The sequence below is a fragment of the Neltuma alba genome, unplaced genomic scaffold, assembly GCF_004799145.2.
Source record: "Neltuma alba isolate B1F8T4 unplaced genomic scaffold, ASM479914v2 tig00011243_pilon, whole genome shotgun sequence".
NCBI classification, from domain to species: domain Eukaryota; kingdom Viridiplantae; phylum Streptophyta; class Magnoliopsida; order Fabales; family Fabaceae; genus Neltuma; species Neltuma alba.
In genome coordinates, this window is record NW_021635961.1 from 114,308 (window position 1) to 128,319 (window position 14,012).

The window sequence follows — 14,012 nt, forward strand, 5'->3', positions numbered from 1 at the left end:
ATAATCAGAATTCAAGAGAACGATTGTGGCCGATCGTCGAAGTTTTTTTGATGATTTGTTTCTATCATTCTGGAGGCACTTCTAGATCTTTGTTTAATCAATCATCATAGCTAGTTCTAAGAATGTTTGTTTTCATCTTCAATGCTCGTTTATCTGTCTTTGCAAAGGACAACCATCCAGGACAATGGACTTCGGTGGAGGAAAAGAGCTATCAGATGAGGAATGATGCTATGTTTAACCTGTTCTTAGAATCATCATGGTATGATTTCTTGAAGATTATTTCCCCAAAGTTAATTGAGCATCTATACTGGATTTATTGCTTTGATGTGGCTAATAACATGTGGCGTAATAGAGTCTCTGGCTTTGGATTTTATGAATATGGTGAGGAAACAGGGGATGGCTTGGGTTGTGACTCTAGTATTGATGGTGATTTTCTTGATGTTAAAAATGCTGCTGGTTTGATGTTTCGTTGTTATGGTTGGGATGGAAGACTATTTGGAACTTATGCAGTGATTGTTCGAAGGATTAAAGAGGATTTAAGATGGGTTCCACCAAGAGTAGAGCATTGTTCTGCTATCTCATTACTTCTGTTAAAGTTGATGGTCAACAAGATTTATCCTCTAGTTTTTGGAATAAATCTCTCCCTGTGGATAAGGTTGTGTTGTTGTAGTCCTAGTAAAATCCTTATTGAGCTGAAAGTTTTCAATAACTTTCAGTGTTCTTCTTTCCCTCTTGGTATGAGAGGGGCTGTTAAAGCTGCTAATGAAAATGCAGCATTGGCACATAGAGGGTTGGGCTCAATGTTTGAGCAAGTCATACGACAACCACCCTTTCTCGCCGTTGTCAAGGATTATAGGACAGAACTTTGCAGTCTTATCTTTTGGGAGATCTGTGAATTTGCTTTGCAGTATTGTGGTGTGTTAGGTGGCTCTGTTTGTAGTTTTTAGAGTTAAGTTTGATGTATTTCGGTGGCTAGCTACTTCTTTTAGGTTGGTGTTTGTAATAACTTTGTTGTTTGAATGAATGAATTCTTCTTCTGGCCAAAAAAAAAAAAAAAGGGAGGGGGAAAAAAAAAGTTACGAGACATACGATGCCCTAAAGAATACACAAGGTTTGTAAAGTTCAACCACTCGTATCACCATCTTCATTTTCTTGTGATTTTGGCTGTAAGAATCCTGGAACATCTGGCAACACACTTTGTTCCCCAGATATAATACCTTGCACATTTAAAATACTAATTAGCATTAAAAAAGCCTCATGATATACGAGAGGTTTAGCTCTGTAATTTCAATTAATTACCTTGAGGGGAAGCACATATCGTATCATCAGAAGTGCCCGGAAACTAGTCATACTTGTCAGAAGAACTCCCTTGGGCACAATAATTGGCTTCCCACTTTTATTAGTGCAGGGCTTGTTCTTGAAATAAAGATACGTGAGGTCGTGGACATAAGAAATCCCAAGAGGATTTCTAAACGATGAACCCACATGGTAAATATACTTCTCTGAAGCTTTGTTTGAGTGAATCACCATTGCTGCCAACATGCAGTTTATCACCATATCCGCGGGTATCTGCAAATTTTCATATATATCCTCCGCATTTAATTAGTTCGAATTGAGCCTCGAAATGATTAATTGTAGAAGAATTCTTGGTGAAAGTTAAAAAAGAATACGTTGCAATATAGAGTAATTAGTTAAAAAGCCTATCAAAACTTACCAGATCTATAATGGTCTTGGGATGACCAAGAAAGCATGATAATTTCCCTTTCCCATAGCTCCCAATAACACTATCAAGTGTTCTGTAAAGTTTAAACCAAAACAACAGGATTTCACATTTGCTTAAAATTTAGGACTACTGGAATATATAGATTGATGGAATATCTAATTTACATTTAGTGTATATTGGGGCAGAAGGGAACATATATAGACCTCAAACCTTCGATCCAGGCTGGGAAGGGTTCTTTGTAGGTACTAGTGATCATAGTAGGACGTATGATGACTAAGGGAGTGTCTTGTTTATGTTGTGACAGCAACATCTCTCCCATTGCTTTTGTCAATACGTATGTATTTGGCCATCCATACAAATTTGCTCTGCTTTTTGAAATAATTAACCATTGCTTTTGAAATAACCACCCATTTCATGTAACAAAAAATGGAAGAAGAAAAAGGAAGATTATGTGCGTGATCAAACGACATGGATGACTAGGAGTTTGAAAGACAACCTCTTAATTCCAAATTCTTTCATTGCAGATCTGATGGCCTTTTCGTCGCCAGTATACTGTGATTTGAGTTCTATTCTTTTCTCCATCAATTTCTTTTCTGCTTCAATGTCCAACATTTTTGAGATCCCTTTCAGGGTTTGGCCCATCTCAAAAGGTTCCTCTTTAATTAGTTTCCCTTCCATAACCTCTCCACAAACATAAGCTGAAATTAGCAGCACTAAAAACGTTAGCAGCATGTGGTAAGGCTTTTGACAACCATGGAAATGAAATGCCCAAATAAAATTGAGGGAAACAGATCCTATCTGGCTAGGTGTTTTATGTTGGGATTTCTAAATGCACAAAATGAATGCAACCCCCCCACTTTCAATTTGAGGAGGACTTACCAACTCCTTGCTTGTTCATTAACTTGATATTGAAATTTGAAAGTGACGACACTTGTGTATTTTAATCTTATCTCTCCTAACAAGGATTCATCCCATAAATGATGAGTAGATCTAGCTATATGCCAAGATAAGTTTTGCAGTAAAATAGATGATGCTATGTATCCACACACATACGCACACACTCTTATCCAAACAACCTACCAGTTGAAACGTGGAGAAAAACATGTACTTTATGGCAGCACTTTGAGAAGTTTAAGACATTCAAAGCCCCCATTTTGTTGGTACCCATTGCAATGTCATATCTGCGTGAATAACTTAATCATCGAATTGAGTAACCTCTGGAGAATTATCTCAAATACACTTGAAATTTTCAAGAATCACGAAACAAAATGTAATTAAACCGAAAAAAAAGACACATACACACACACACACTCGTTTTAATCCGAAAAGAAGAAGATGTTTCCTCTAGCTAGTACCGTTCATCAAATCTGGTAGTTGCAGTGAAGTTGACAATAATGTCTATTTCTTGGCACAACTTCTCAAGATTTGCATCATTTAGTCCAAAGTTCACCAAAGGAACATCTCCTGCAACCGCGGCTACCTTTTCCGATATGATGGAATCAAACTTTGCACCCCACTTATCTCGTAGAACCCGAAACAAGTCCTTCATTATAATCTGTATGTATATACCCATCCTCGTTTTTAGCCAGATACTATATCTAGGTTCCCGTTAAAATCCATAAAAAGACTTGAGAGTTTATGTACGTACCTCATCATGCATGCGTTGAGCGGCTGTGTCGGCATCAGAAGATCTTATAAGAAGGTACAATTTCTTCAAATCTGATTGAGTCCTTAACAACTTCTCTACAAATGCTGTGACATTTCAAATTATTACTTTGTTACCTATACGCGACAACTTACATGCACAGAAATTTGAAAGATCCATGGGATTTTTATATATAACCTTTTGCCAAGAAGCCTGTCGCACCAGTCACCATTATGGTCTTTCCCTTGACAAACTGTTACAAACTAGTGAACTCCATTTCGAAGAGGGAGATCGATCGAGCCAATCAAGTTCCTAGCTATACGATCGAAGACTCGTACAAAAATATTTTCTTCCAAAGATTGTACTTATAGCCTGTTGTTTGAAACATAATCTACTCATCAACATTAAATTAGCAAGCTAAGGTTGTTGGAACACACTTTATAGTCGGTTGGGAGACGAGGTCATCCAATCAAATTACTATCATATAACAACGTGCACACTTAAGATATTTTGTCTGTGTTGATACACTCTTACCATGACTGAAATGTATTTAACATTTTTTTTCTAAATACATTTAAAGTATTTGAACCCTAAGGCCTTAGACTCTCCACTTGTACCCCATTCCATCCTTGCCGGCCACCTATGACATACAAATGGCTGAAATGCGTTTAATCTTTCAAAGTTACACATAGCTCTTCGTTTCACTTGCCACGATCATTTTCTTCAATTCTTCCTTGTTTAACTGGCTTTAAAGTACTAATAATTCGTCTAGAATATCTAGAAAAAGCAAATTCTGAATTACAATAATTTTTGTTCTAATTAACTCAGTTGCCTAGTTCTACTTGCGAGCATAAATAGTGGAGAAGTGCGTTTTCAGGCTTTGATGATGATGATTTTCTTGCCTTTTAGTGGTTTGCTGTGTTGTTGGCTCTACCATGCAAATTATTTTATCTGGTTTTAAATATAAAACTCATTTTGTAGTGTAAATTATACTATAAACCCACATCTATAGACCTAATTAAAAGTTGAGATCCCTTCAATAATGAATGCCATGTGAGTGTCGGAGTGAAACGTGTTTGATTAATTGCGTGGTTGCCCTCTCCCTTGAGTTCCTTTCCATTATTAATGGACCACACGTTGTTGATATATAAATGAGGTCTTATAATGAAGATCGAAAATAATGATAATGATAATAATAATGATGATGATGATAATAATAAGAAAAAATTAATATTGCAATCCTTATAATTTTGTCCGGTTTTAAATCAGGTCTTATAGTATTTTTCTTTTTATTTCATCTTTCCTTTTTGCTCCGTTATCTGTGCCAGCCATTTCGTTTACTGATGCTGTTAGTTTTAGACAGGAGTGATCTAACTGAGCAGCTACTGACATGGAAAGAAGAAAAGATTGATTGTGGAAGAAAGAGAGTCCGTAAAAAATAAAAAGCTTCCTTTAATTTCCTTTCCCATGCTCTCTTCTCTATCCCCACTCACCACTCCCCTTACTCTTCCTCCTCCTCCCTTCTCTCTCTAAACCCCCCACAAAATCACATCCCCCGCATCCCATCTTTCCCCTTCACTAAACTGTACGTTATTATAATTGATGGGTGATTGTGAAAATTCCCCACATCCCATCTTTTACGGGTGCAGTTTGGATGAGGGAAGAAAGGAAAAAACCGAGCTCAGTCTCATTTGCCTCCTCTCACTACTGTAAATATCATTAGGCTTATCGACCACGGCAAGACAACTCTACCACTGTTCTCACCATGGCTTTAGCAGTTTTCGAAAACAGTGCTTCTCAGATGGATGTTTGCATCGCCGTCGGTCCAATGCCGCAGACTGAGAAGCATATGCTTTTGGGTAAGCAAGTGGGTGTTCAAAATATATAGGGTCATGTTCCTAAATAAGCAAGACCGGGTTGATGACGAGGAGCTTTTCTGTAGCCTGTGAAATTGGAGGTTCATGTCTTATGAATTCCCAGTAATGATGTTCCCTTGGCTCTCTTTCTTCTGCCATCTTAGTCATTCTCATTCTTTCCTTGTCATGCTAGCAAGTGCTTAGTCAGATCACCACATCACTCTTAGTCAACTCAAACTACGGCGTATGTATGTTTCAGTGACAGAAAGACTGGCACATATAAAGAAACGAACAATAAGGATGAAATAGAAAAAATAATAATAATAAGGACTTGTTCAAAACCCCTTAAAACTATAGGGAATCCCGTATTAGTTTTCCCAAATAATAATAGTCCCTCGACGCTTTGTCCTTTATATGTGTGTGTGTGTGTATAAATAGATGCCAGATGAAAAAAAGTAAATACTGGTAGGAATTCTGAATTTTATTCAGTGTTAATAGGGTTCTAAGAGATTTCATATAATTACACAACTCAACTTAATAAATATGGAAGCTTGATTTATGAACACCAATCTTGTAAATGACGCAATTTAGTTTATAAATATAAAAGTCTCACTTATAAATATTAAATCATTTGGGTCAAATTCGGATCCCCCTTGCATTTGTATTTAACTTTTTTTTTACTTCGTACTTACGTGTAATTTTTTATTTTTTAAAAAAATTATAATTTGATTTTCAATAATAGTATTATAAAAATTTAAAAAGTAAAGTTCTAGTTCGAATTTCGTTTCGTATTTTTACGGGATTTACTGCAACAGTGCAACTGAATACAATTCAAAGCTAAAATAAAAAAAAACACATTAGATAACTATTAACAACTATCAAATTACAATAATAAACGAAAATGAAAATATAATATAAAATTTATAAATCAAAATAAACTTAAATATCGCCAAGGTTCTAACGATTAAAAATGAAATTTATGAAAAAATAAACTGAAAATATACCGTTCCTTTACGGGCGGCAGGCTACTGTGGGCGTAGTCGTTTAAAGCGCGAGTCGACTCGGTTTGTGGCGGCGTTTGCGTTTCTCTACATGAAAATCCAGTGAAATCGCTCACTGAAACGCAAGCTACTCGGACTCGGAGCGACTCGCTTATTCATGTTGTAAGTCGAACCGATTGAACGAGTTATACGCAAATCACCCTTCTGGGATTCCTATTATTACTTCATATTATCTCCGGTCCTAAATATAAAAGCTAAAAAATAAGTTGAGTTAGTTATTTATAATAAATATATATTTTCTTTCCTAAAATATCATTATTTATCAAGTTTATTGGTTAGAACTACCATTATTAGAAAGACTGTTTTGAAAAAAAATAAATAGATATAAGAGATAAAATGGATCATGATCTTATATTTAAGATCAAAATACAAATCAAACAAAGTCTTACATTAAGGACCGAAGGTAGTAGTACTTATAATATATCATTAATTGGTTCTTTTCCCCTCAGCTTCATCAGTATCTGGGCAATCTGGGAGATGAATTAATTGTGTAGTTGACGAGGCCAGGAATGTGGACATTCAGCAAATAGTCTCTCCAATCTATGCTCTTGGGGTCAAACTCCAAATCAAATCCAACATCCTTTAGAATCTTTGATGATTTTTCTCGTAATTCTTCAGTGTGCCTATCATCAAACCTGTTACAATATTATATTAAAACATTAACTCGAAGTTAGCCACTACTACTTACTATTTCAAATAAGTGGGTGCAAATTTGAATGAATAATAGAGAAAAAGCGAACAAGAAACATACAGTGCCTTGAAAAATACATAGGGTTTGTAGAGTTGGGCCATTCGCATCACAGTTTTGATTTTTCTATCATTTCGATTATAAACATCTCGGAAGATCTGGCAAAACACTTGGTTCACCACATATAATACCTCGCAACCAAATCATCATGCCAAAAATGATTAATGGGTATAAAATTAAAAAAACTAAGTACAAGAAGTTAGTTAATTAGGAAGCTCAATATACGCTCGTACCTTGAGGGGGAGAACATATCGGGTCATCATGTGAGCATGGAAACTACCCATAGTTGATAAAAAGAATGCCTTGGATATGATTATTGGCTTTCCACTTTTGTAATCAGTCAAGGGTTTGTTTTTGAAATAAAGGTAAGAAAGATGATGGAAACAGGAAATTGTGAGAGAATTTCTTAATGATGAACTGACATGGTATATGTATTTGTCTGATGACTGAATAGCCATTGCCGACAGCATACAGTTTATCACCATATGCCGCTGGTATATCTACACATCATTAATCATCATATCAACCAAGTCCTAGGAAAAGTAAAGTCCAATGGAAGTATTATCTCATGTCTTTAATATAAGAGCTAGTTGACTAATCTGAATAAATTAAGAAAATTAGTTAAATTAATTCCTGATAATAAATAAGTGTTATCTTTCTTAAAATATCTTTATTAATCAAGTGTATTGGTTAGAACTACTGTTATTATTATAAGAACTATCTTAGAAAAAATAGATAAATATAAGAGGCAAAGTGGATTATTAGGGTCCTATATTTATGAATAAAATAAAAGTTAAAAGTACTCTTATATCAAGGACCGGAGGTAATGGTACATTTAGGTCTTAATAAAAAATATATGATCAAACTTACCGCATCCAAAATTGTCTGGGGATCACCGAGAAAGCATTCTACTTTTCCTTTACCATAGCTACCAATTACAGCATCAAGTGTTCTGTTAACCAAAAAATGTATTATATTACTTCCGGTCTTTAATATAAGAGTTAATTAATTAATTTGAGTAAATTAAACAAATTTATTAAATTAACTATTGGTAATAAATATGTATTATTATTTTTTCTAAACTACCCTTGTATTAGCTAAAACTACTATTTGATGAAATTTTTAACTTGTACAACTACTATAAGCATTACTTTGAAAAAATAGATAAATATAAGAGACAACATGAATTTGGGTCCTATATTTAGGATTAAATTGAAAGTTAAACTAACTCTTATATATGTTAAAGTTCGGAGGTAGTATATTCTACTAGTGCCATTTAATTTGGAGTGTTTAATTTGTGGCGGTTTGGGGGGGGGGGGGGGAATACATCCCTCAAACCTTCAATCCAACCAGGAAAAGGTTCCTTGTAGGTACTTGTGATCATGGTAGGGCGTATGATAACTAATGGAATCTCATTTTTAAAATCCGACACCAACATCTCTCCCATTGCTTTTGTGAATACGTAAGTGTTTGGCCATCCATACAAGTTTGCTCTGTTTTTTGCGTCAAGCAAAGTTCGTAGTACAATAAGAACTGAAGATTATTTTGCAAAAACAAAAACATAAAGATGGATATATATAATGAACATGCATGTGATAGAACCTCTTAATTCCGAAATCTTTCATTGCAGACGTAATAGCCATGTCGTTGTCAGTATATTGTGATCTGAGTTGTTCAATTGTTTTTTGAATCAATGTCTTTTCTGCGTAAAAATCTAAGACTTTTGAGGCGTCGTTTAGGGTTTGACCCATCCGTAAAGGTTCCTCCTTAATCAGTTCTCCTTCCCGAGGCTCTCCACAAATGTAAGCTGAAATCAGTAGCACGTAGCAGAGAGCGAGCACAAATTGTTAGGCTCTTGTAGATCAGAATATGTACAAAATTCTAAAAGGGTGTCCATTTAAATGACATCCAAGTTTCTGAGAAGAAGATGAAAACTTTTATGATTAAGCATACCTGTTGATAGGTGAAGAAAAACTTGGATCTTACGGCAACTCTTGGCGAAGTTTAACACATGTAAAGCCCTCATCGTGTTAATCTCCATAGCGATGTCACATCTGGTTGAAATAGCAAAATACTACTTTCATTTAAAATAGAATTAAAATCTATGTATCTAACCAAAAAATAATAACTGCTAGGCGGTCCAAAATGACAGTTTCATACCAAATACTCCTCCGGTCCTAAATATAAGACCATTATATAAGGGTCTTATATTTAGGACCCTACAAGTATCCAATTTCCGAAGGAGTTTTTTTTTTTCTGCCGCTAGTTTTAGAAGAAATAATAATTAATTAAAGAAGTAAAAGAACAAAAAAGCTATTTTGATGGTTTATGATTCTAATGCAGCATAAAGGGATAGTTGTGTGCGTGTGTGTGTGAGATTAGTTTGAAAGGATTCTAGGCAACGGAAATTCTTTTTTATGATCCAAGTTATTTTCTAGCTTTCTAATGTATTATTTGTCTATTATTTCAAAAGATAATTATTTTAGAACTCAATGAATAATTATTTGCAGCGAAAAAAGATTCCAGTGACTTTATGAATTTAAAATAGTAGAACAATAAATGATATTGAATAATTTTCCAGTTTATTTTGAAATCGACATTAATTCAGTCTCAGTATCTAATAAATAATGCCTCTAATAAACAGTGATTAGTGTAACTCATGTTTTAGAATGGGTGAATTTCATGGCCATGATGATGATGGTGAAAGAGTTTTCATCTCGGAAGAAGAAAATGTAACTCAATTTTCATTCCTTATTCAGTCTGTAATGAAAAAGAGTGAAAATTAAGTTTCCCATTGGTTGCGCGCGCGCGCAGATATATGTACCTTTCATCAAAGTTGGTATTAGCAGCAAAGTTGGCAATGACGTCTATTTCCTCCCACATCTTTTCAAGATTTGCATTTTTAATCCCCAAATTTGGAACAGAAACATCTCCTGCAACAGCAACTACCTTCTCTGCCAGCAGAGATTCAAAATCCGCACCCCATTTTTCCCGTAAAACTCTAAACAGCTCCTTCCTTATAATCTATAAATATATATACACATATGATAGATTTATCAATGTATAAATTACTGAATAAGCTAGGCTGAAAACAACCATAACGATCACTTGATATATATATATATATATATGTACACTTCATCATGCATGCGATGTGTGGCTGCCTCAGAGTCAGAAGCTCTGAGAAGAAGATACAATTTCTTCAAATCTGATTGAATCCTTAATAACTTGTCCACAAATACTATCACATTTCAAATTCATTTGTTAACCCCAGAGTATATGTATATGCAGAAACAATTCATTTCAAAGAGTGTGTGTGTGTGTGTGTGTAGAGAGAGAGAGAGAGAGAGAGAGAGGAAACTAAACCTTTTGCTAAAAAGCCAGTTGCACCGGTGACCAATATAGTCTTTCCCCTGAGAAACTGTGTTACACTTGCCACCTCCATTTTGAAGAAGCAGAGTTTGTTGTTTCTCTTTTGTGAAGATTATATTGACACGATGATATATATTCTCTTCCAATATTATATTATTGTATTTATAGTAGTAGTTGCATATAGCACCCTGTTTCTTATTATAAGTCACTTGTATCCCAAACCCACAAACCAAGAAATACATCAAATTAATCAGTTTTTTTTTCATATTTACCCTTATTAAAAGGTGAGAGAGAGAGGGAGGGGAGGGACTGCATAGAAAATGAAAAGTTGAGAGAAAGATAGAGAGGGAGAGGAAAAAGGACGTGTTTCGAAGAGTCATTACTTCATACTTAAATTATGGACGTACGAGATCGTCTTGGATTACCTGCCCCTGTACAATCGAGAGATTATGGCCGTTGATTTGATCCCTCCGTCCACAGCATGCCATGAGTCTGACTATTAGAAAATTCAAGTCTAATTATTATCCTAGCTCCCAGTGCACAAACTAATTAATGACATTTCGAACGTCTTTTATCTGCTTGCGCACTCTGCAATATACATGAGCCTATAGTAAATAGAGCGATACTGTAACAAGTGATGATTCATCAATTTTTGGTATGTGGTTGTGGTGTGCCGTCACTTTCGATCGACAGGCTGCTTCTTTCATATGCAAAACTACCAGAAACGTGCTCAAATTCTGGATCATGCAGGGCACCGATTTGTTTTGAAAACTACTTCTGGATCTTGTTCAAGTATTGTCAGCTCTAATTAAGGCTCTATTTATAACACCGCAGGCTACTCTCATCTTAAATATTAGAACTAGACAGCCAATTTACACATATTTTAAAAAATTAGTTAAACTGTCTGTAATAAATATGGACTGGTTTTTCTGAAAGACCTTATTTGATAGTTACCCTGGAACTCCCTATTTCATATATGTAATTATTAGAAATAGCTCTAAAAATGCTTATAAATTTTATTACTACCTGCAATTTTAATTATAAGACCTGGTTTGTAGATTATAAATAAGATCTTATAATTAGAACAGAAAGTAATATTATCTTTTTAATTAATTGACAAAAGATCACTATGTGTAAGAGGCACGTCCCTAACTAGTCCTAACGCTAGGGGGCATTTAATTGCCCCATGAAATTAAGATCCCATATATTCATAAATGTTTTTTTTTGGGTATAATTAGGAGTATTAACGTCTACGCTTTATTATTAATGAAGCTACCGATTCATTTACTGGACGTTGACAAAACTTTTGTTGTTTTTTTTTTTGTCCTTGGTTGGGGGGAGGAATTGTTTTAAGACATAATTCTAAACGCATGTAATCTAACTACTCTTTGCTCAAGGATAAAAACACTTTAAGGATTGCAGAAAAAATTGTTGGTGGTGCGATGAGATCAAATAATAAGAACATAAAATTGTGCATTGTATGCTTAATTAATAAAAATTAAATTTTAAGGACTAAATCAATAATTGAGAGAAACTTCAAGAACCAAATCTTTCATTATCCACACACACACATATCCATTTTGGGGAAGGAGTTGTTAGGAGATTCTGTCATCGTAAAAAGAGGATTTTATGGACCTTGCGGCATAGAGAAAACAAAAATTTACGATTATATAAATAACGTTTTTTACTATACCCAAAAAAAGAAGAAGAAATGACATTAAAAAAAATTGAAAATCATAACGTAGTTTAGGCATGTAAGAGGTTGAAATTTCAGGAGATGAAGTAATGTCTGATTTGGTATTTTGCAAATACAGTTAAATATTAAAAATACCCTTATCTCAAAAAGTTTATTAATAAGTTTTGAACGGGTAATGACAAATATTTACCCGAATTAAATATATATCTGGTTAGTAAAAAAAATTTCAGTTATAACCGAAAAACCGAATTAAATATATTATATATTTATATTTAATAAATATAATAATAATAAATATATATGTGTGGGTTTATGTGAACTCTTTAAATATATTTATATTCAACAAATATGGTTAAAATAACTCATATTAAATGATGAAATATTTATTAATTAATGATTTTAATTATATTTTTTAATTATTTTTAATTTAAAATCACTTTTCATATTTATATATTTTGGTTAATTGGTTAACCTAACCAAAATATTTCGGTTAATTCGGTTTCGGTTTCGGTATTTATAATTTGCTTTATTTGGTTATTCGGTTAATTCGATTATCACCAATAACCGAACAAAACAGTCGAATGCTCACCTCTACAGGAAATCACAACATTCTAATTCAGGCATGTAAGAGGTAAAAAATTTTAGGAGAGGAAGTAATGTCTCATATGATATTTTGCAAATATAATTAAATGATAAAAATACCCTTATCTCAAAAAGTTTATTAACAAGCTATGAATGGGTAATCAGAAGTGTTAAATAACAAATGACAAAAAATATATTAGTAATGACAAGTTATTCATTAATAAGTTGTGAATTGGTAATAACAAGTGTTGAACAATCAATGACAAAAAATATACTGATAATAACAAGCTTGATAGGTTTTTTTTTTTTAAAAAAAATCTGATATAAAAACATTTTAGTCGTTTGATTGTATTTTTAAAATACCAGGTCAAATGCCATATCTTCTATTAAGATTTTGATCTTTTAGATGTTTAATATATGTATATGCAGAAACGTACAATTCATTTCAAAGTGTGTGTATATTTATATATATATATATATATAGAGAGAGAGAGAGAGAGGAAACTAAACCCTTTGCCAAGAAGCCAGTTGCACCGGTGACCAATATAGTCTTTCCCCTGAGAAACTGTGTTACACTTAGGGGTGTTCATAGTGCCCGCATGCCCGGTGCGCCCGCTCGAGCCTGGAAAAAAAAAAGCCCGGCCCAGCCCGAAAAAATGTAGCCTAAACAAAAAAAGAGCACTTTTGGGCAGGGCCCAACACGGGCAGGGCCGGGCAACGGGCAAGGTACCCGGCCTTGCCCGTTTGGCCCTGCCCGGAAGTTTTTATTTATTTTTATTTTTTTTTCATTTTCACTCTCCAGAGTCCAGTCTCCAGTCTTGAGTCCACTCTCCACTGATCCACTCCATCAGTCCGTGGTCCGCCTTTCATCACTTCATCAGAAATTCAAAACCCTACCCATTTACCCAACGCGGTTACTTCCCCCCTACTTTCAGTTCTGAGTCGCTCCCCTGCCTGTCGGTCTCGGACTCTCGGTCGCTCCCCTGCCACTCGGTCTCGATCGCTCCCTCCCAGTGCAGTCTCTGACTTCCGCGTGCTGTGACTGCTCACTGTTGTCTCTGATTTGAAGACTGAAGCTCGCTGAATACTCCAGCTCAACGAGTCGTTGCTCGCCTGGATCTTGCCTCTCACCGAGTAGTCTCTTGGTATAGACCATTTCTTCCTCCTTTTTCACTATCTGGAGAAATATTATGCTCTACAAACCTCACCTTGTCGGTCTCGGTCACTCCCAGTCTCCCACCTCACCTTGCTGTCTCTCCGATCTGAAGCTCGTCGAGTAGTCTCTCGGTATCTCTCGGTCGCTGTCTCTTCAATCTAAAGCTCGCCAAA

General features: G+C 34.9%; 1 protein-coding gene across 1 annotated transcript; it reads right to left on the reverse strand.

Moving 5' to 3' along the window:
- Positions 1-1,122: 1,122 nt before the first annotated feature.
- On the reverse strand, positions 1,123-13,839 carry LOC114762825 (fatty acyl-CoA reductase 1-like). The gene is made up of 10 exons (XM_028952419.1): positions 13,711-13,839; positions 13,194-13,248; positions 10,171-10,274; positions 9,858-10,057; positions 8,987-9,087; positions 8,636-8,840; positions 8,365-8,526; positions 7,904-7,985; positions 1,353-1,569; positions 1,123-1,217 (listed from the first exon to the last, which is right to left on the reverse strand). The coding sequence occupies exons 1-10, from the start codon at positions 13,837-13,839 to the stop codon at positions 1,123-1,125; spliced, it is 1,350 nt and encodes a 449-aa protein (XP_028808252.1).
- Between the last annotated feature and the right edge of the window lie 173 nt (positions 13,840-14,012).

Coding starts and splice junctions, on each gene's coding strand:
- LOC114762825 (XM_028952419.1), bottom strand. CDS start 13,839: ATGGTCTATACCAAGAGACTACTCGGTGAGAGGCAAGATCCAGGCGAG. Junction 10,058..10,170: donor CACATCGCATGCATGATGAA/GTGTACATATAT, acceptor ATATATTTATAG/ATTATAAGGAAGGAGCTGTT. Junction 1,570..7,903: donor CCCAGACAATTTTGGATGCG/GTAAGTTTGATC, acceptor GAAAATTTGCAG/ATACCCGCGGATATGGTGAT.